General features: G+C 42.6%; 2 protein-coding genes across 6 annotated transcripts in view; one reads left to right on the top strand and one right to left on the bottom strand.

Annotated features, from left to right (window-relative positions):
• cdk17 (cyclin dependent kinase 17) overlaps window positions 1-6,224 on the top strand; it is a 251,513-nt gene extending 245,289 nt beyond the window's left edge. For all 4 annotated transcript variants that reach the window (XM_086009899.1, XM_086009897.1, XM_086009896.1 and 1 more), the window contains 2 exons: window positions 3,054-3,131; window positions 4,665-6,224. In XM_086009899.1, coding sequence (XP_085866025.1) covers window positions 3,054-3,131; window positions 4,665-4,702 — 116 coding nt within the window. In that variant the 3' untranslated portion in view covers window positions 4,703-6,224. The remainder of the gene's footprint in view (window positions 1-3,053; window positions 3,132-4,664) is intronic.
• Window positions 6,225-22,646: 16,422 nt separating this feature from the next.
• Window positions 22,647-23,335, bottom strand: part of elk3 (ETS transcription factor ELK3) — an 86,542-nt gene continuing 85,853 nt past the window's right edge. For both annotated transcript variants that reach the window (XM_086009895.1, XM_086009894.1), the window contains exon 5: window positions 22,647-23,299. In XM_086009895.1, the coding sequence (XP_085866021.1) occupies window positions 23,204-23,299 (96 nt within the window). In that variant the 3' untranslated portion in view covers window positions 22,647-23,203. The remainder of the gene's footprint in view (window positions 23,300-23,335) is intronic.

The raw sequence follows: 23,335 nt of genomic DNA, 5'->3' as shown, positions 1-23,335 counted from the left end.
AAGGGAATTGGATAGGTACCTGAAGGAAAAAAAATTGCAGGGCTAAGGGGAAAGGGCAGGGGAGTGGGACTAGCTGATGTGCTCTTTCAGAGAGCCGGCATGGGCTCGACAGGCTGAATGGCCGCCTCCTGTGCTGTAACCATTCTATGATTCTATTCTAACACTCAACAAAGCACTGGTGAGATAATTAGCTGGGTTCAAAATGCAATTGGTATTTTTTTTTAATTGATAGATTACTCTTGTACACCAACCCCTTGCAATAAAGGCCAACATGCCATTTGCCTTCCTAATTGCTTGCTGTACCTGCGTGTTAACTTCCTGTGTTTCCTGTACGAGGACACCTAAGTCTCTCAACACCAACATTTATTAGTTTCTCACCATTTAAAAAATATTCTGTTTTTCTATTCTTCCTACCAAAGTAAATAACCTCACATTTCCCCACATTATACTCCATCTGCCACCTTATTTCCCACTCACTTAACCTGTCTATATCCCTTTGCAGGCTCTTTGTGTCCTCCTCACAGCTTACTTTCCCACCTAGCTTTGTATCATCAGCAAACTTGGATACATTGCACTCGGTCCCTTCATCTAAGTCATTAATATAGATTGTAAATAGCTAAGGCCCAAGCACTGATCCTTGCAGTACCCCACTTTTAGCCCCATTAGTTTCCCAAGTACCTTTTCTCTACTGATACTAATTACTTTAAGTTCCTCACTCTTATTAGCCCCTTGGTTCCCCACTATTTTTGGTGTGCTTTTTGTGCTTTCTACTGTGAAGACGGATACAAAATATTTTTTAAAGTCTCTGCCATTTCCTTATTCCCCATTATAATTTCACCTGTCTCAGCCTCTAAGGGACCAACGCTTACTTTTGCTACTCTTCCGTTTTACATACTTGTAAAATCTCTTCCAATCTGCTTTTATATTTCTTGCTAGTTTACTCTCATTCTATTTTCACCCTTTTTATCAAATTTTTAGTCATCCTTTGCTGGTTTCTAATGCTCTCCCAATCCTCAGGCTTACTACTATTGTTTGCAACATTTTAAGCCTTTTCTTTTCACCTAATACTATCCTTAACTTCTTTAGTTAGCCATGGATGGATCACTTTTCCCATGGAGTTTTTATTTCTCAATGGAGTGTATATTCGTTGAGAATTTTGGAATATTTCTTTAAATGTTTCCCACTGCTTATCTGCCATCATACCTTTTAATCTAGTTTCCCAATCTACCTTAGCTAACTCGCCTCACATACCTATGTATGGATGGGGACTGGTTGGGCTTCTGTTCAAGGAAGAAGCGGAGCGCCCTCAGGCCGTCCTGGTGGGGGATGGAGGTGTAGAGGTATTGGACGTCCATAGTGAAAAGAAGATGGTTGGGCCAGGAAACTGTTAAAGTGACGGAGGGAGTCGGAAGAGTCGCGAATGTAGATGGGAAGAGACTGGACAAGGAGAAAAAATAGTCAGGATAAGAAGAGCTAAGTTCCGTGTGGCAAGAACAGGCTGAAAAGATGCCACTAACAGTTTCCAGCTTCCTGGCCCCAACCGTCTCCTTTTCACTGGACGTGAGCTTCCGGTCGCCTGTCACTTTAACTCTCCGCTTCACTCCCACTCTGATCTCTCTGTCCTCTGCCTCTGATATTGTTCCAGTGAAGCTCAACATGAGCTCGAGGAACAGCACCTCATCTTTCAATTAGACACTTCACAGCTTTCTGGACTCAACATTGAGTTCAACAATTTCAAACTGTAACCCCTGCCCCCATTTTTCATGCTGTATGATTTTTGCCACCCCCATTTGCAACATTTTATCTTTCCTGCCTCTTACCTTAGCACAGTATATTCCTTCAGTTCCTTCCTCCCCTCCTGTCTCTGCGCCTGCTTAATATCTGTTACATCTCCAGCTTTTTCCAGTTCTGATGAAGGGTCCCAGACCTGAAACATTAACTCTGTTTCTCTCTCCACGGATGCTGCCTGGCCTGCTGAATGTTTCCAGCATTTTCTGTTATTTCAGATTTCCAGCATCCGCAGTATTTTGCTAATCTAAAATAGCCTGTTCCCTGGATGGTTCCATGATGTATTGTTCTAGGAAACTGTCTCGAATGCATTCCATGAACTCAATCTCGTTTGCCCAGTCTATATGAAGATTAAAATCCCCCATGATTATTGTATTACCTTTGTTACAAGCTCCTATTATTTGTTGTTTAATACTCTGTCCAACAGTATAGCAACTGTTTCGGGGCCTATAAACTACCCCACCAGTGTTTTCTGCCCCTTGTTATTTCTTATCTCCAACCATACTGATTCTACTTCCTGATCTTCCGAGCCAAGATCCTTTCTCACTAGTGTCCTTGTCATCCTTTATTATCAGGGCTACCCCCCTTTTCCATTCTGCCTGTCTTTTTGAAACGTCAAGTACCCTGGAATATTTAGTTCCCAACCTTGGTCACCTTGCAACCACGTCTCTGTCTCTGTAATGGCTATTAGATCAAAACCATTTATCTCTGTGCCACTAATTCATCTATCTTGTTGCGAATGCTTTGTACATTCAGATAAAGAGCCTTTAATTTTAACTTTTTAACATTATTCCTTGCTTTCACCTTATTCGTTGATGCATTTTTACCATTAAACGCTCTGTCCCTTCCTTTCACACTGCTTATCTTCACCCAAATCACTACACTGCTCCATTGCCTTGACTTCTCTCGTTAGATTTCTAAATTTGCCCTCACCTGACCCCCACCCTTTTTTTTTAGTTTAAAGCCCTATCTACAGCCCTAGTTATTCGATTCGCCAGGACACTGGTCCCAGCCTGGTTTAAGTGGAGACCGTCCCAACGGAACAGCTCCCTCTATCCCCAGTACTGGTGCCAGTGCCCCATGAAGTGCGATCAAATATTAAAAAATTAGCACTTCTTTTGTTTGAGATGTTTTTGCTGTTTTTCTCACGAATGGAATGCCCATTCTTTGCATTGTTCAGATACAGTAACTTCTGATATTTTTGTCCCAAGACTGGCACTGAATGACCAAAAACTGTTTGCCTTGTCTCTACCCCTTTGTATTAGGTGCCTCGGTTTTCTCGCTAAATGAAATTCAGTTGCAAAAGGACCCTGGCTACAGAACCTCATCATATCCAGAGACAGGTAAGATTTATTGTTTATTGAATTAAAATTGTACATTTGAAAAAATTGAGGTTCTCCACTCGTCATCTACTTCTGCTGAAGAAACCAAGCTGCCCCTACTTTTATATTGGTGCCATACTCTAACCAGCCAGCTGGACGTGCATCACAGTAAGAGCACAGAACCTTTCTGTTAAAATGATTTTCTGTTTCCACACAGGATAACAACTTCTCGCATAGTTGTTTTTGGTTTGGTTTTTCTCCCCCCACAGTTGGTCAATTTGAGAGACAGAGTTTGACTAAAGTGAAGGAGAAGCCTTTAGCTTACAGTACAGCGTCCACTTTGCTTTGCTCCATTTAGCCTTTACGATGTTCAAAAATGTCCTTTGGGGAAAGGATCAAATGCAGAAAGACAAATGCTACCCACGATTGTAACTCTGGACAGGCGTCGGCAGCATGATGCCTGGACGATTTTAACTCCCAGGCCTCATTTGCACACCCCTGGTCAGATGCTCGCCTAGACTGGCAGGAAGCAGCAGCTGGCTGGCGGGCAGGAGCAGAATGCCGGGTGGAGGGAGCCCATTGCCAGGGTCCAAAAGAATAGACCCCGGAACTCGGATAATTCGCGGGGAGGGGTTTTGGGAGGGTTTCTCAATCAGGTTGGGGAGCCCAGGGCAGGGGAGGCTTAAACTCTTTTCATGGGGCCCAATGGAGAACTCTTGCTCCTCCTGGTTCCACGTGGATAGTTAAAGAAAAAAGTTATCTGTTTGGGTCTGTTCTGGCCCCAACTCTTCCTCCTGCTAAGTTCACCTGGCGAGAAAACTACAATGGTTTCCCCACTCAGACCAGTGGTTAAAGTAGCAGTCGGGCCCTCATGTTGTCATTGGAGCTCGATCTGCATATTTAAGAGAAGGATCCCACCAGTTTTTTGACAGGTATCCTTCCCGCCTGTTCAGAAGAGCAGGTTAAAATTTAAAAAACTGCGGGAATGGAGTGGGACATCAGCATTTAAGTCTCGCAGGCGATTTTAACTGCCCACCTGGTTCCTGCTGAGTGGGCAGGGTTAAAATCACCTTTACTGCAATATACCAATTTGTATCATTTCCAAATCGAAGGCCCTATTTTTGAATCAGTGAACCGGTGCCTTATCAAAAAAACACCTATTGCATTGGATAGCAGAGGTGCCTTCAAATAGGTGTATCACACTAGGAAGGCTATCGCTGGGCTCATTCCCAAATCCCCCTCAAGGGCTCAGGACAAACAATTGTTGTTATAAACTAAAATATTTTGAGATTTAAAAAAAAAACCTCATGTTTGTTCAGTAGCATTTTATTCAATGTTTAGTATTTTAGCAAGGGTAATTTTAAGGGTGTGCGGGTTTAAAACAGTCCTGTATGTGGTATTCTGACTTGCTTTATGCATACTAAATTGTCAATTATTGTTCTTTGTGATCCCCGTGCATGCGTCATAAGGAAATAGAACAAGTACCAAGTATTGATAGTACAATAACTTTCCTGCTGTGAAGCTGGTTTTAATGCGTCTTACTTTATTTTTCAGCACATGGGAAAAACAGAAGACAGAGCATGTTGTTCTAGGCTGTCTTGCAAAATAATAGACTTGAGTTCCATTGGCTTGCCATTTTGCATCGCAGTAACCCAAGATTTTGATTTGAAGACAACAATTTCCATAATGTAGAGTGGATCAGAACTTGAACATCAACATGTCTCCTTTACTGCCCTTCTTGCGATGTTGTCTTTTCTTCTAATGTGTCGATTGTTTTATATACGCAAGTCACAGTGTGACATTTTTATATACACATATGTGTATATATACGCGCGCGCGCGCGCATGTGTGTAACATGTATGTATAATGTGTGTCTATATATAATATATATATATATATATATATATATATATATATATATAGACACACATATATATGTAGACACACACACACACATATATATTTAAAAAAACAGTTTTATGGTTCACCTCTGCTGTTTATAGCCAGTAGGTTACAGCTGCTGTTGTAACTTTAGCTGCAGTTTTGTGCAGGACTGGAAACAAAGTGCTTATTTATTGGGAATCATTGCTGCTAAACGACTACTGTCCATAAACCACATCATGGTGGTATAGCGGAAAATGTGAGTGGCTTGTAGCATGTGAATGCATCTGTTTCTCCTAATAACTATTTCCAACATTTTGCAATTTTTACTGTGACATTTAGTTACAAATGCTCTTGAATATTTAAATATTAGAAGGGCCTCACCTTTTAAAATATGATTGTGATGAGCAACCTTGTATCCTCTAAGCTCATGGTGTAGAACATTTGCATTTGTTTTGAAATCTTGTGTGGCCAACAGACAAATTGATTAGTGTTTTTAAAAAAAAAAAATCTATTTAAGGAATTCCGCATCAAATCTGCATTTTCATTACTAAATATCAGCAAATTCATTGCACCTAATTTTTTCCCTGTCACTTTACGAAGACATGGGAATTCCGAGGGTTCAATTTTGTATCTGATCTCTGCTGTTACTTCTGCTGCATTATTTTATAATGATTTCACTACAAAACTTATGTATCTCAAGGAGTATCATAAGTAGGCTTTTGTTAACAGTAACAGTATTTGTACGTATGTTTGCCTTTCCAAATAATGGTTTTAGTGGACCTACATTTTAGGATTACTGTTAATATATAATTGTCAAGATATCAGATTTGTAGCAAATGCAAATAATCATAATTTTTTTCTGGACTTTTATTGTAAACTTATTCAGGGTCCTATCAGTTTCAAAAATTTCCATAGTTTGTTATTTAACAGTGTTAAGAATATTTTGTATGTTTAATTTTATTTGTGAACTGTGATGATGGCATGTTGAAAAAGTGTTTACTTGTATTTTGTGTTACTTGTGACTGACTGATTTTAATTGGAATTTTGTAAAAAGAAAAAGGAAACAGATTCATTGGTAACATTGTACATTGGACCACTACTGCTCATCAAAATGATTCCAGGCCGAAATCTGTAGATCTAACTAAAACTGCTGTGCTATTTCTGTCTGACAGTACTATTTTTTTTCTTTGAAAGTATAAATATTACAGTGCATTCCTTGTTTTAACTGATCATAGTTCTTTGGTGTCCTGTTTGGCCATTTCAAGTTTCTGAAACTAAATTGTTGCTACAGTCAATGACAATGATTGGTAAAATTCATCTTCAACCAGTCCATGTTCAGTTATCAAAGTGTATTAATACATTTCTAAGCGGCAACTTTTCCTGACGCACTTTGTTGACTATTAGAAACGCTCTCTCCCAACAGTAACTCGGTCAGAGGTCATAAAAATCCTCTGATGCAACTTTGTTGGAAGTGTGGAAGAAATTCTATGTCTTTCCTTCACTAAAATAAAGACAAAAACAATAGAATAGAGCTTTGTTATAAAGTACTTCACTGGGAGAAAACCAAACAATCCTTGTCAAAGTGTTAGGCTCTGGCTATGAATGTGCCATTTTGCCACCCCTCTCCATCCCTTAAAAGCTACACTGAAATGGCAATGCTTTCCTTTTTAACAAAAAACGCTGCTGCTAATTTTTTTAACTTTTATTTGTGTGTGTGTCTAGAAAAATTACCAGAAAAAATTGTAAGATCTTGAAGGGAAAAATATCTGTCATATCCCTACTTTTCCATTTAATTTTATCTTATTTTTCAAAGTTACTTTTTATTGTGACCTCATGCTGCCCCCTACTCCCAGGTCACATGTTGATTTCTCTTTGACCAAGAGGCTAAGTAATTGTGAAAACTGTCACCTTTCAGACTGAAATTATGACTTTTTTTTGGAATCCATGAGATTTTACCAGTTTGGAGCAACTCATTAGTGCTTCATTATTCTGCACAAAGCAAACCAGGAAAGTTTTTTTTCAATTGCTGTTGCTAATGAGACAGCACTTGCCACATCTCTGCTATTGCAGTGGAGGGTTTTTCTTTGATGTCTGGTAGAGCTTCAGTTGTCTAATTTGCATGGGGACCCTGCTGGTCTTGCAAACCCATTACAGGTTATGTGATGCATCTACAAACTGAAGAGGCTTGTAGCAAATAGACATAAAACTGAATGGAGAAAGGAAGTGGTACAAATGGCCAAAGAAAGGGGTAAGTTGAAAGGGAGGGAGATGGTTTAATTGTGTAATGATTTTGATTATTTAGTATGAATTAAATGCACTATTTTATGACCATTAGTTTTCAAAAGAAAAACTGAAAGCAAATTCTGTATTTTGACATTTTTCTGTAATGTCTATACCTTTTCCCCCCCCCCCCCCCCCTTTCATTTTGAGGTCTATGCCATGTACCTTTAAGTTTACTTTTTGGAGTTGGCATTTTAAGTGGGGATAGTTATTTGTTTAGCCTTTTAAGAATTTTTATTTGTTTTTACTGGACATGTATTTGAAGAGAACTAATTTGCAGGGTTATTGGGAGAAAGCTGGGGTGCGGGACTAAATTAGACAGCTCTTTCAAGAGTCACGATGGGCCGAATGGCCCTGTTTTGTGCTGTAAGAGTCTATAATTTTTGCAGTCTAAACTGCTTGATTTTTTTTCTAGTGCTGTATGTTTATACCCTGCTTAATAGCGAATCTCTTCCATTTTGTTGCTCCTATCATCTTTACCTGTGGAATTTTTAAACTGCCATATTGTCAGATCCTTCACCGCTCTGACAGCTGGAGAATAAAAGCACCATCATTACTCCCTGGCTAACAAACATTAACATACAGGATGATTATTGTGGTCAGAAACAAGCATATTAATGGATGTGTTTATGGACAAACGAAGGTGATGAGCAGGAAAAGACCACCTGGTCCATCAAGCCTTCCCCACACAGTTGTGATGTGTGAAGCATCATGATTATAAATGGAACTTGTGGGTAAAGGATGTCTATTGTCCTGGCCTTTTGGGAAGACTCTCGGGTAGTAAATGTTCTCTGTCCTCTCCAGTTGCTGTCTCCACTTGAGGGAAGGATCCTGTGGCGTAGAGCCTTAATGCAATGATGACTTTAACCAGGACAGTTGACATTATCTGCAATAGAGGCTGCAGCAGATATCATAGCTCAGACACTGCATCTGCAATGAAGCAGAAACACAAACTTTTTGTCTAATATGCCCAGGTAAGAATCGTGTGCTCTACGCACAGCTCCTGGCTAGCAGTGGATGTGCGCATAACATCTGAAGTGTCTTTGCACCTACAAGTGATGTCCCATTACAAAGTGGTCTTCCTCATCCTGATCATGCAACAGCTTGGGAGTTGACAAACCAAATCTCATCCTCCCAGTGTTCTTAGGTGATACTGTAATTACTGTAACCGGCTCTTTAAATACCAGTGCAGCACAGCAAAAGTGATGATTGTTCAAAAGGAAAGCAATAGAGACCCCAAAGAATATATGCACTGACTTCTAAAGGCTTCACCAAAAAGAAAAATCAACATCTGAACAAAAGAAAACACTGAACTAACTTTAACAAGACCTATTGAGCAGACCTCACTATTGGAGCACTTGTGCTCCGTTGTTAAAGGCAAGGCTAATTTTGTAAGCAGAGCCTAACTCAAACTCCTGAAATTTGATGTGGGATCTGATTACCTGAATTTAAATATTTTATATGAGCCCCATGTATCCCGGTTGCACAGCCTCGCTCAGCTCCCCCAAATCATGCGGGGCAAGATCAGGCATTTGAGATTGTGCCAGATTTTATGATGCCCACTGGTGGTGTGCAAGGGGCGAGGCCTTGTTAAAGTGGGCTTCAAGCGTATGAAGTGCAAACAGGATGCTCACTAGGTTCTCAATAGCAGAGAATGTTGAAACGTTAATACTCATTTTGTCACGGTAGTCTTGCAACAGTGTCTCCAATATATACATTTTCTTTTCCCCTCCCCACTCCTGTAAAATAAAAATTAATGGTTGGGAAGAGTTTAACTGATTAGCTGAGGACCTGGCTGCATAATGGACAGGCTAAAGGCCTGTGGTTTGCAAAGAGATGACTGACCTTATCAGATTTATTTGCTGATGTGGAGGGGAAGATCATATGTGATCCCTCTACTGGATTACATGCGTAGGCTGATTTTATCTAAACTTGTGTTCAAGTTGGAAAGAGGACAGGAAATTTTAATGGGTCTATGCTATCATGGTTTGTGTGTCCTGGACAATATTTATCCCTCAATCAACATCACTAAAACAGATTATCTGGTCATTATCTCACTGATGTTTGTGGGAGCTTGCTGTGCTCAAATTGGCTGCCGCGTTTCCTACATTTACAACAGTGACTACACTTCAAAAAAGTGCTTCGTTGGCTGTAAAGTGTTTTGGGACGTTTAGTGGTTGTGAAAGGCGCTATATAAATGCAAGTCTTTCTTTATGGAACAACCTGGTCAACCACTGGAACTGTGCTAATGTACTATATGACAGGTCATGGCCTTGTTGGCAAGAGGATAAGATTTTACTTGGCCTCTTGTTCTCATCCTAGTGCCAGTTATAGAATGTTATAGGCAGGGCCAAGTCATCGCTCAACTTTACCAGTCATAAGATGATGTGTAGAATGAAAAAAACAAGTGAGGAGAAACAAAAATTAGCTCACATTGTGTAGCAAAAAGATAATTTAGTACACGCTTGCTGTCATTAATTGTTAATCCTTTCTCTCGGCTCTTCATACTAGTTGTACATGTTGCAGTTTTCTTATCGAGGTGTAGTTTGCAGCCAATAGACTGACAGCAAATTGCATATACTGTTGTTCCAGTGTGAGATCATAGAATTATGGAATGATACAGCACAGAAGGAGGCCATTCAGCTCATTGTGCTTGTGTCGGCTCTTTGGTAGAGCGTTGCAATTAATCCCACTCCCCTGCACTTTCCCTATACCCCTTTAAATTTTTTCCCTTCATGTATTTATCCAATTCTCTTTTTGTAAGTTACTATTGAATCTGTTTTCACCAGCCTTTCAGGTAGCGCATTCCAGATCATCATAACTTGCTGCATAAAAAAATGTTTCCTCATGTCGCCTCGGGTTCTTTTGTCAATCACCTTCAATCTGTGTCCTCTGGTTACTGACCCTTCTGCCACTGGAAACAGTTTGTCTTTATTTACTCTTAGCAAAACCATTCATGATTTTGAACACCTCTATCCTCTTAACCTTCTCTGTTCTAAGGAGAACAATCCCAGCATTTCCAGTCTCTCCACATAGCTGAAGTTCCTCATCCCTGCTACCATTTTAGTACCATTCTTCTGCACCCTCTCCAAGGTCTTAACATCTTTCCTAAAGTGTGGTGCCCAGAATTGAACATAATATTCCAGCTAAGGCCTAACCAGTGTTTTATAAAGGTTCAGCATAACTTCCTTGCTTTTGTACTCTATTCCACTATTAATAAAACCAAGGATTGCATAAGCTTTTTTAACAGCCTTCTCAACTTGTCTTGCCACCTTCAAAGATTTGTGTACCTATACCTCCAGGTCTCTCTTTGTACCATTTAGTTCATATTGCCCCTCCTCATTCTCTGCATTAAATTTCATCTGTGTGTCTTCCCATTTCACCAGTCTGTCTATGTCCTCCTGAAGTCTGTTACTATCTGCCTCAGTGTTAGCTGTGGCTCAGTTGGGAGTACTCACGCCTCTGAGATAGAAGGTCGTGGGTTCAAGTCCCACTCCAGAGACTTGAGCACAAAAATCTAGGCTGTCACTCCAGTGCAGTACTGAGTGAGTGCAGCACTGTCGGAGGTGCTGTCTTTTGGATGAGACGTTAAACCAAGGCCTCGTCTGTGCTCTCGGGTGCATGTAAAAGATCCCATGGAGAAGAGCAGGGGAGTTATCCCTGGCGTCCTAGCCAACATTTATCCCTCCATCAACCTCACTAAAACAGATTATCCGATCATTATATAATTGGGAGCTTGCTGTGCGCAAATTGACTACACTTCAAAAGTACCTCATTGGCTTTAAAGTGCTTTGGGATGTCCAGAGGTCATGAAAGGTGCTATATAAATGCAAGTCTTTCTTTTCTTCATTGTTTACTATATTTCTGAGTTTTGTACCATCTGCAAACTTTGAAATTATGCTCTGTATACCCAAGTCTGGGTCATTAATATATATCAAAAAGAGCAAGCTCTCAGCAGCTGGCTCAAGGTTTTCTCAATGCCCACAAGATTAGTTAGCAAGTAACTAATGATCAGTGGTAATTTCAAGGCAGTTTGCAAAGAATTTGTGGCTGAAGATTTGGAACCTTCACAAGCTATTAAGAAACTCAAATTAAATCATCTTTTCCACCCTCCCCTCCTATGCATTCCTGCTTGTGGATATACAACAACTTGTATTTATATAGCACCTTTAACATAGTAAAAACATCCCAAGGTGTTTGATAGGAACGTTATCAGGCAAAAATTGACACCGAGCCACTCACCAGACCACCACCACAGCAGAATATTATTCAGTAGAGAAATGAGGAGGACTGCCACAAGGGCAAACACCATGCAGAAAATTTAATGCCAAATTTGTCCTCACTGACCCAGGAAGATCTTATTTCATCATCCCTAAGAGGACAAAGATTTTGAACATGTGAATATTCATCATATTTGCTAATCCAAAATTAGCTGCCTAACATTAGCTTTAAAAGTTGCTCAGCATAGGAAGTTTTTATACACTTAAATAATATGTAGACTCTTTCTTATCTCTCATTGGAGGTTAGCTAGCTCTGGCTATGTGTATACATCTGCTTAAGTAATTAGTACAGGCAGGAATACTCCCTTGGTGTGAATCTGGGACGATCACTGCTGTCCAAACCATCTGCCTGATTGGAGCTTGATTCCAGATACAGCACTTCTCCCAGAGAATTTGTTTAATAGATCCATTAAACTACCTGGCATGGTTTAAGCTTGGTAGCATCCAAACACTGCTTATGAGCTCCTAATGTTTGCTGTCATATTTGTAATCTCCGATGCAAAACAATCTCTCTTTCATAAGCTAGTGAGAATAGACATACTTCAACAGTAGCCTGCCACAGCTTGATAAATTGTCAGCATCTTTCAGCATTTACTACCATTCAACTTCATAATTGATGACTCCCTTGTAATCTGGGAAATTCATTCGCACAATTGATGTGCCTGAGGCACTTTATCACTTGGAAGTGGTCTTCCATCATTTTTTTTAATCTCAGGCTTCAACTAGTAATACAGTTGACCCTGTTGCATTACTGAACATGGGATCCTGTGCTAGCTTTCAGAAGAACTATTCATCTGGCACTGTAAATTCCTCCTCTGGCATTGTTAATGATTTTTCGCCATTTGAAAAAGATGTATACGCAATAGGACCTCCCTCTCCAACCCGGTGTCCTGACAAAAGTCCCTGCTTGTTCCATGTTTCTAATAGACACCCTCCCCTAACCATATCTTGATAGGGTTAAGAAAACTCAACAAACCTGTTTTTGGGATCAAGAAAACTATGTTCATATCTCTGCACCTCTAAAGTTTCTGCTTTCTCTGTCTCCAAGAATCTCCCATCTACTCTATGCCCCATGATCCCCTGTCATCTCCACCTCAGCCCATTCCCCCATCCACAGATAATAATTGTCAGATTCAAAACTGCCTCCTCCCAGCTCTTACCCATCTTAGCCTGCTGAATTTGTGGCTATATTTGTGTTTATTGCTCCTGCTGAAAACAGTCAATTTCTTCCACTATTTCCTGATGCCAGGGTACCTCACATTTTGTCACAGTGATGCTGAGAGTAGCACAGTAATAATCCAGAGAATGAGAGTTCAAATCCCACCATGGCAGGTTGAGAATTTGAATTCAATTAAAATAAATATATCTGGAATAATAGAGCTAGTATCAGTAAAATGGCAATCAAGCTGTCGGATTGTCGTAAAATCCCAATTCATTCACATTAGTCCTTTAGGAAAAGAAACCTGTTGTCCTTACGCGATCTGGTATATACATGACTCCAGTAACACACCAATGGGTGTTGGCTCTTAACTGCCCTCTGGAGTGTGGCACCGCCCTCGGGTGTGGTACTAAGGAGCCGTAGTCCACCTGAAGTCAATGAGAATCGGGGGAAACTCTCCAGTGGCTGAAGTCACACCGAGCACAAAGGAAGGTGGTTGTTGGACACCAATCATCACAGCCCCACGAAAGTGCTGCAAGAGTTTCTCAGGGCAGTGGCCGAGGCCCAACTATCTTCAGCTGATTCATCAATGACTTTCCCTCCATCATAAGGTCAGAAGTGGGGATGTTCGCTGATTTTTGCAGTGTTCAGTTCCATTCACAGTTCCTCAGCTAATGAAGCAGTCTATGCCTGCAGGATCTGCACAACATCCAGGCTTGAGCTGATAAGTGGCAAGCAACATTTGTACCACATAAGTGCCAGGCAATAACCATCTCCAATAAGAGGGAGCCTAACCACCTCCCCTTGACATTACCATTGCCAAATCCCCCACCAGAAACTCAACCTGGACCAATCACATGAATGCCCTGGCTACTAGAGCAGGTCAGAAGCTGGATATTCGGCTGAGAGTGACTCACTTCCAAAGCCTCTCCATCACCTACAAGGCACAAGTCAGGAGTGTGATGAAATACTCTCCACTTGCCTGGATGGGTGCAGCTATAACAGCAAATGTGCAACACCATCCAGGACAAAGCTGTACTCTTGATCGGCACCCCATACACTAGCATAAACATCCACCCCCTCCACCACGGCATATCATAGCTGCTTCGTGTACTATCTACAGGATGCACTGCAACACCTCCCAAACCCATGACATCTATCACCTAGAAGGACAAGGATAGCAGCTGCATGGGAACACCATCACCTCCAAGTTCCCCTCCAAATCACACACTATCCTGATTTGAACTGTTGTAGGAAAAATGATTCCTCGGAAACTAGACTTTGAGTAAGAGAGACAACTTTATTAAATGACAGAGCTCTGGGAGAAGCGTCTGCAACCACGCGGTCTGCGAGAGCACCTTCTCCTCGATTGTAGTACATGCCGAGCTTATATACAATTCCAAGAAGCTGGTTTTAGATCATTTACATTCATCCAATCAATTTGTTTATTAGCGCATATCGTTATTTTCCTCCAGTCAGGAGTTTACACACTCGTGTTGCCAATTCTGCCTCTTCAGTGATTGCGAAAGGTCTTTGTTCCGTCTTGTTCCGTCCGCGTCACCGGCGGAATGTGATTAGTTCGATAATAGGATACCAGTGAACCTTGTTAGTCCTCAGTGATTGCGAAGGGTCTTCGTTTCGTCTTGTTCCGTCCGCGTCACCGGTGGAATGTGATTAGTTCGATAATAGGATACCAGTGAACCTTGTTAGTTCTTGGGACTGTGATAACAGGACACGAGATGAACTTTGTTCCAGCCATGCGTAAGCGTGGCATGTCTCATTGTGCAGTGATTCAATTAGTCCCAGTCAGCGAATTTGTTGTTTGTGGCTTTCCCAGCAAAATTTTATTCTAAGTCCCTCCTCTTGGTCCTGGAGCACGATTCATTTGCTCCCAGATGACCATCCTCGGTCCCCCTTTCATCGGTGCTTACAGCCACTGGCTTATGTCCGGGGGTTCGGTTGCTCCTTCGACAGTGTCGTATTGGTGTTCTTCGTCCCTTGGTAGCAGTTGGTGTGTTCCTCCTCGATAGAGGCGATCGGCATCACGGTTTTCATAGCAGTTTGGCAACACAACTTTATAAGGCTCAGCGCACAACACATCAACATACAAATTACAACTTATTATTATCCCTTGCATCATCCACGCTCCCCACCCGGTTTTCCCTAGCAACCAATCAAGCCACCCTGTGCTTGTGGGTTGATGGAGCTTCTTTATTTCTTCTTGGATATGATTTGCTAGGCTCGTGATATTCTCGGAGCTATCTGGGACATATGTACAGCAGTCTGTCCCGATCAGGGCACAGGTGCCTCCTTGCGCCACCAACAGATAATCTAGGGCCATCCTATTCTGTAAGGCGGTGGTCCGGATCGCCACCATTTCGGCACTCATTTCTCTCAGGGACTCAGCCGTATCGTTGGCTATTTGTTCGAGCACTGCTGCCATGTTTATGGATTCCCTTGCTATTTTTCCTGTTCCGTACCAGGGGAATGCTATAGCCCAGAATCTTTCGGTTTCCGTAATAGCTCTCTTAACACGCTTGGCTGGTTGCCATAACGACTGGTATCCGTAGTGTTGGGTTAGGGAGGATAAATGATGGATGTATGGTACTACGTATCCTATATAGCATAACCCAGTCCAGGTTCGTGGAAGCCATGGATACGCCTTATATCCGCAAATGAAATAGGTATTATTATAGGCCTCAAATTTGTTCCAAAGTTGGTACATGATCCCAGGTATTCCCCTCCAGGGTAGATTGCTAGTCCGGTTTAGCACTTCGGATAAATTAAACGTTCCCACGTAGGGCCATTCTAGGGCACCTGGTGGTTTAGTACTGGTTTTGGTTAAAGTGTAATTATACTTGCACTTACTCCATCCAACCACTAACCCTGTCTCGTCATAGTTTACCAAGCAGACTTCCCCCTCTGCATTGTTTAGTTTTCCCCCTGTGCTGACTAATAGCTCTTCTGGATACCTTCGATTATCGTACTGGGGATGAAACCATCCTTTAAAGTTCGTGGGGTTATACCCTGGCTGTTTCCACTCATGTTCCAGCTGACCTGGATTCAAGCTATTTTGGGTTTGTATGGTATCCTCCTTATTCCAGGTGGTATTAGAGTATAATAACCACCCTACCATCTCCTCTACCTTAAAGGGGGGGATAGGCCTTAATGGGATTCCTCCCCCCGTATGGGTGGGCACATGGGCGCACACCCAGCAGGAGCTTTGGCCCATTTTTTTCGCATAGACATATGACATATACAGAAAGGTATTTACATGCAATCCTCTCTCTTTACGTAACTGGGGTACCGCGCTTCCCGTGACAATATAAAATAACGCCATTACCCATAATACTCTAAACATGATTAATATATCACTACAGTCCAGTCTTTACAGGAATTTTATGACAAAGGGTATGCAGATCACCTGTAAAACAGATTCAGAAGGTAGCCAGTCAGTCGTCTTTATATACTTTTAATTGTGTCCAATGCTTCCATACTCCTTTACCCCTTATGTCTAGACAGGCACAGGTATCCCCACTGATTATGATTTCATATGGCCCACTCCATTTTGGGGCGAACCCTGGTTTGCTGGGCAGAGTTTTCACCATGACTTTACTACCCGCTGAGGGAACATAAGCCGTCATTGTGAGCTCTTGTGCCCGATCCTTGTCCTCCTGATTATCACAGACATTCTTTCGCATCTCCTTTAATTGAGTGCTAAGTTCCAGAACGTATCGTTTTAGTCTATCTTTTAAAGGGCCTACATCGGCCCCACCTGTTATGATGCCTTCTGGCAATTGCATCGCCCTTCCTGTCATCAATTCATAAGGGGGTCAAGCCTGTCGTTCGGTTTTCAGTGGCTCGCAGCTTCATTAGGATAATGTGCAATACTTCAGTCCAGGTTTTCCTCGACGTCTGCATTGCCTTTGCCAATGCATTTTTAAGGGTTCGGTTCATTCGTTCCACCATGCCCGAACTTTGAGGGTGGTATGGGATGTGGAATTTTTGTTTAATTCCCATTAATTGGCATACCGTTTTTATGACACTCCCGGTAAAGTGGGTACCTTGATCAGAGTCCATTTGAATTGGTATTCCCCACCTGGGGATTACTTCTTCAGCTAAGACTCTGGCAACCGTCAAAGCGGTGCAATTTCGCGTGGGGAAAGCCTCTACCCAGCAGGTGAATTGGTCTATGACCACGAGGCAGTATGTTTTGCTGTGTGACGGTAGAAGGGGACCGGTGAAGTCTATTTGTATATGCTCCCAGGGCCCTCGCGGCCTTGGTTGATGTCCCATTTTGACCTTTATGGGTCGCCCGGGGTTATACTGCGCACAGGTAATACATCGATGGCAGTATCTCGCGATATCTCTTCCCATCCCCTTCCACCACCATTCTTTGCTGAGGCTTCCCATCATCGCTTCTCTCCCTGAGTGTACAAGCCCATGGTGGAGTTCTAATAGCGTATTTTGAATGCGCTTGGGGGCCATTACCCTGTTGTCCTTTCGCCAGACATTATCGCTTCCCCGTTTTGCGCCTTGTTCTTCCCACGTACCTTTTTCGACGTCGGGGGTGTCCTTATGGAGTTCGTCAATACTTATCTCATCCTCGGAGCTGCTCACAGTGGCTATTGGTACTTCTTCGATCCTTTCTTGCTCTAGCGCCCTTTGTGCTGCTTGGTCCGCAGCCTGGTTCCCCTGGTGATTTAACCAGTCCGGGCTAGTCCGGTCCGGTTCCCTCTGATGTGCCTTAATCTTAATTACTGCTACCTGTTGGGGTTTGTCGCTAGCTTCTAGGAGGGCTTCTATCCTCAGCTGGTGTTTTATGGGATTGCCTCCCGTAGTAATGAATCCCCTCCTACCCCATGCAGTCATATAATCGTGGACCACCCCAAAGGCATACCTACTATCTGTGTAAATGTTCACGATTTTATTCTCTGACAACTCTAGTGCCCTGGTGAGAGCCACTAGCTCTGCCACTTGGGCCGATAGGCCTCCATCAATCCGTCCTGACTCTACGGTTTTTAATTCACCATTAACCACCGCCCACCCCGTTCGGGGCAGCCCATCTATATACTTGCGTGAACCATCTACGTACAACGTCTCTTCCGCTGTCGCTAAAGGGGTGTCTTTTATCCTATCTTCTTCCAGGTTCATATCTACGTCCCCACAGCTGTGGGGCTCCCCAGTTCCCAGTATTCCTTCTGCCGGGTTCTCCCCTGTGTCTCTAACAATGGCTACTGCTTTACTCAGAGGGAGGAGGAAGGCCTCCCACTTGGCACGTCTCATGTTCGAGACGGATCTTAATTTCCCGGTATTCAGCATCTCTACCAGAGTGTGTTTAGTGTGCAATATAATGTTTCCTGTCATTACTATCGGCTCACTAACCTTTACTGCCCAAGCCGCACAATCCAATGCAGCTATGCACCGGGAGAGTCCTGTGACTACCGGTCCCTCCGCTGTGGAATAGTAGGCGACGGGCCTTCTTTTATCCCCATGATCCTGTGTAACTACTGCTGTGTAAAACCCTTCTTCATTGTTGCAATGTATGTGGAAGTCCTTACTCATATCTGGCAGTCCTAGCCCTGGGGCTGATACTAGCTCAGACTTTAGTTGAGTATAAGCTTCCTCTTGTTCCGGTCCCCAATCTATCGGTTCCAACGCGGGTTTACCCCCTTTCACTAATCTTTGTATAGGTTCTGCTAATTTAGCGAACCCCGGGATAAAATTTCTACTGTAATTAAAGAGCCCCAGTACCTTCCTAACTCCGCGTACTGTTACGGGTCTCAGCATGCCCTGGACAGCGTGTTTCCTGTCCTGTGGCATTTCTTTAAGTCCTTGGGAGATTAGATGTCCCAGGTATAGGACCTGAGTTTTTCCTATCTGTGCTTTTTTAGGGCTTACCTTGAGGCCAGCCGTCTCTAGGGCCCTTAGTACTAAATATAGGGTTGCCAGATGGTCTGCCTTCGTTTCCGAGGCTATTAGTATGTCGTCAACGTACTGCAAAATAGTGCTTCCTTTAGGTACTTCTATCTGTTTTAGGATATCACTCATGACGCGGTGAAAAATAGCTGGGCTATTATGGAATCCCTGTGGCAATCGGGTCCACGTATATTGTTTATCCCCTACTGTGAATGCAAATTTCTCTTGTGATTCCGGATCTAATGGGGGGGCATAGTGGTTAGCACTGTTGCCTCACAGCGCCAGGGACCCGGGTTCAAATCTGGCCTCGGGCGACTGTCTGTGTGGAGTTTGCACATTCTCCCCGTGTCTGCGTGGGTTTCTCCGGGTGCTCCGGTTTCCTCCCACAGTCCAAAGATGTGCGGGTTAGGTTGATTTGGCTATGATAAATTGACCCTTAGTGTTAGGGGATTAAATGCGTGGGGTTACGGGGATAGGGTGGGATATGTGTCGGTGCAGGCTCGATGGGCCGAAATGGCCTCTATCTGCACTGTGGGGATTCTGTGTGTGATTGTGTGTGAATCCGTTAGCTATGTCTAAAACGGTGAATATCTTCTGTTCAGGGGATAGCCCATTCAAAATTGTTGAGGGGCTGGCAATAATGGGGTGTAATTTAGGAGTGACCTTGTTGAGGGCCGTATAGTCTATAGTCAACCTATAGCTCCCATCAGGTTTCTCTGCTGGCCATGTGGGGGAATTAGTAGTGCTCGTGGTTTCCCTCAGGATACTCCTCTCTACTAGCCCCTTCACTATGTCCACGACTGCCTTCCTGGCCTCCGCCTTTATTGGGTACTGGCGGTGGGATTAGCCAATGTCCTGCCCCAACTCACAGGAGCCATCTCGACTATTTCAACGTCCCCCTCGCCTGCAGGGGCTGTTGGTTCTGCACTGTAATATGGGGGAAGGGAGGTGGTGTCTGGACAGGTCCCCATTCGCCCCCCCTCGTATACCTTACACTCTAATTCCTTTATAATCTTTGCTTGACATTTCGCCTTTGTCTCTAGTTCCGTAACCATCTGTACTTTGTCTTGTGCAACTTTCTTTATTACGTTTACTTGTTCAATGAGTCCTGCTAGTTGGTGTACTAATAACACTCCTGCCTTCTTGGTTTTATCCTTTGTCTGTTTAGTCAACCAGCTTCTCTGGAGTTCTAAAGTCTGTGACACATCCCAACCGTCTTTCTGCATCTTCTTAATTAACGACTGTCGGTTTGTCATATAAGAATATGTGAGGGAGCCCGAAGGTCCCCTCTTAACTTCCTCACCTGACATCGCCGCTGCTTCACTGATCGTTCCTTCGTGTCTGGAGATCTGTTCCTTAGAGAGCCCCCCTATTCTTTCCTTCCGAGAATACCCGAGCTTCTTGTCGCACTCTATGCCAGCGTTCTCAGAGGTCCTGGTTTGTCTTTCTCTCAAAACTGCCCGGACGTGTAACGCTTGCTTGTTGGACGGGGTTTCTACCCCTCCCCGGTGTCTGTTTACCTGATCAGGGTCCTACAACACCGACACTAATAATCTCCTAGTTCACTTAGCAACATGATATAATGCAGAAAAATGTTAACCATACTCGACTAGTATCACGACTTTAGAACACCTTGGAGTCTCGAGTCTCGGCACCTACTTCATGGTCCTGGCCTTCGCGTGGGGCATTTGCCCTCTTAATAACCGGCCTGAGACTAGGTGTCTGAGACAAGTGTCCTCCTGGTCCGAGGTTTTTCTTAGTTACTATTACACAAATACAAATACACAAATACAATTACACAAATACAAATCAAGTAGTGTCTCTTACCCACTCAGTCTGTGTACCAGATTCGTTTTGGTGCCGCTTCGCCATTCAGTCGCCTTGTCGAGTGTCTCTGATTTATGGGTGGTCAAAAATCTGACTACTCACCCTGGTCACTGACTCGAACGACTGTTCAGCTCCGTGGCACCCTGCTCGCAGCGCCAATTTGTTGTAGGAAAAATGATTCCTCGGAAACTAGACTTTGAGTAAGAGAGACAACTTTATTAAATGACAGAGCTCTGGGAGAAGCGTCTGCAACCACGCGGTCTGCGAGAGCACCTTCTCCTCGATTGTAGTACGTGCCGAGCTTATATACAATTCCAAGAAGCTGGTTTTAGATCATTTACATTCATCCAATCAATTCGTTTATTAGCGCATATCGTTATTTTCCTCCAGTCAGGAGTTTACACACTCGTGTTGCCAATTCTGCCTCTTCAGTGATTGCGAAAGGTCTTTGTTCCGTCTTGTTCCGTCCGCGTCACCGGCGGAATGTGATTAGTTCAATAATAGGATACCAGTGAACCTTGTTAGTTCTTGGGACTGTGGTAACAGGACACGAGATGAACTTTGTTCCAGCCATGCGTAAGCGTGGCATGTCTCATTGTGCAGTGATTCAATTAGTCCCAGTCAGCGAATTTGTTGTTTGTGTCTTTCCCAGCAAAATTTTATTCTAACAGAACATATATCGCTGATCCTTCATCATAATTGGCTCGAAATCCTGAAACTCCCTACTTTTACACCATTCACCAGAAGGACTGCAGTGGTTCAAGAAGACCCACCACCACCCTCTCAAGGACAACTCGGGATGGGCAATAAATGCTGGCTTTTCCAGCACTGCCCATATCACCAAAATGGAAACAAGCAATTCAGCTGCAATTGAAGAATATTTGGGATGCACACAGAGCAGATGGGTATTTAAACCTGAATGAGGAAGTGGGTTTGGGCATTGGCAGCTGGAATCATAAAACAAAAATGCATCTATGGAACCCAAAATGTTAAGCAAGTATTAAATTACTGGCAAGGAGATTCTTATCTTTCCAATGTGTGCATGCATTAGCATTGAAAGGTGATAATGAGTCACTTAATAATTTGTAGATACATCATTAGTTATTGATTCATTATCTTTTTTATAATTGTAATTGTCCAACTGTATAATTCTGTTTTGGTTTTTAAAAATCCAATAGTTAAATCCACTGTATAGTATAATACTAGGCAGTGGAGACCAGCAGATCCCACATTTAATCCCTGATCTGTGCTGAATTAGCTGATCACAGCTGGGGCTGTAGGAACCACAATTGACCTCAATGCTTCTGGGCATTGGCGGGGGAAATCAGCAAAGCTTCCTGCTCCGGATTGTTATTCCAATGATTTCCTACTGAAAAGTGCATGTGTGGACATTAGGATCAGACTTGGCTGTAATGACATGCACTAGGCTTATACATGAAGAATACCCCACTTGGGCAAGGTAAGGGAGGAATGTTGGCACTTCTGGATCTATAACTTTAGCAAGAGTCCGTGCCTTCGGGTGAGGGGGAGAATATCAAAGAGGAGAATGTGTGATCATCTACCTGTCCATCCAGGTAACTTAGCTTCCGAGAGGACGGACAGCAGATTGGTCACTCATTACTAACAGGAGTTTGGTACAAATTATAAGGTGGTATTGGTTGATCAATGGGCTAGATTAGTCTTACTGTTGAAGTTTTAGTGTTGAAATAAATCAGTATTAATAATTAATCCAATCAGAACAATTGTGCTGCTGAGCTGAGTATGTAATAAACTACAAAAGGGAGCCCCACTTAGTTGTATAATATTTTAAGAGTGATTAATGGGTTGCTGTGAAACACATTCTTAGCATCAGGCACACAGCTTCTCCTGTTGGGAGTACTAATTTAGGGCGAAGGAGGGCATTTGAAGAATGTCATTTGAGGTACTCCGAATAACCTGACAGTCATCTCTTCCCATGTTATGAAAGTATGTAGGGTAATCATATAGGCAACAAACCTTACTGTGATACATATACTTTCTAACTTTGTAGTAGCTGCGCTCCCATTCTGGTCGACCCTGTACTGTGGCTTTTTGTTACTGTGATTTTAACCTCCAATGCAATGCTGATTTTTAAACTCTTTTGTTAGGGTCGTACCTTCAAGGGATTGTCTAATTATCCGGATATCTTGAAAAATGAATTGAAAACAGTTTGCTGAGATTCTGGCATTTATTGAATTACGTCAATTACAAACTTGTAGCCAAAGTACAAATACAAGGCAAACCTGCCTATAATACATATAAACTGCAATGCTTTTTATTTAAAAAACTTACACTGAAAATAACATCAATCTTACTTGCTAATACATAGTATCATGTCCTTTAACAGCCAATAATTGAAAACTGATACAAAGCTTCAATTATTTAATAATGCTAATAGTCTGCCATTACAATAGGTTTACAATTCATTTACAAGTTACATAAAACACTTAAGCATAATAGGCACAGCTGGTTAACATTCATTAAAAGCACAGTGCATAAAACGCAAGGTACAGGAAAAGGTTATATATTTATTGCCAACTTCATTATAAAACGACGGGGAGAAAACTAATCAAAAAACACATGTAAAAGGGTATTTAATCCATACTTCATAATATGACTGACAACTTCGTATCAATGATGCAAGATCTCCAATACAAATAATGGCTGAACATTGTCCTACATTTTGGTATTTAATTGGTCCCTTTTGCTCCTTCAATAGAGCAGTATCATGATTTCTGGGCATTTGATGAAAGCAGCAACGGAGAAATCCCATCCAAACTGGGGATTGGAATTGGCATGTGTCCATTCACTAGGGTCGGAAACTGGGGGCAGAAAAATGGGACAAAATTTAAATTACT

The sequence above is a fragment of the Somniosus microcephalus genome, chromosome 17 (genome assembly GCF_052327205.1).
Source record: "Somniosus microcephalus isolate GS21.2 chromosome 17, FLI_Smic_1.0, whole genome shotgun sequence".
Classification (NCBI taxonomy): domain Eukaryota; kingdom Metazoa; phylum Chordata; class Chondrichthyes; order Squaliformes; family Somniosidae; genus Somniosus; species Somniosus microcephalus.
Note: the sequence above shows the minus strand (reverse complement) of the source record. Positions and strands in the feature narration are given on the sequence as shown.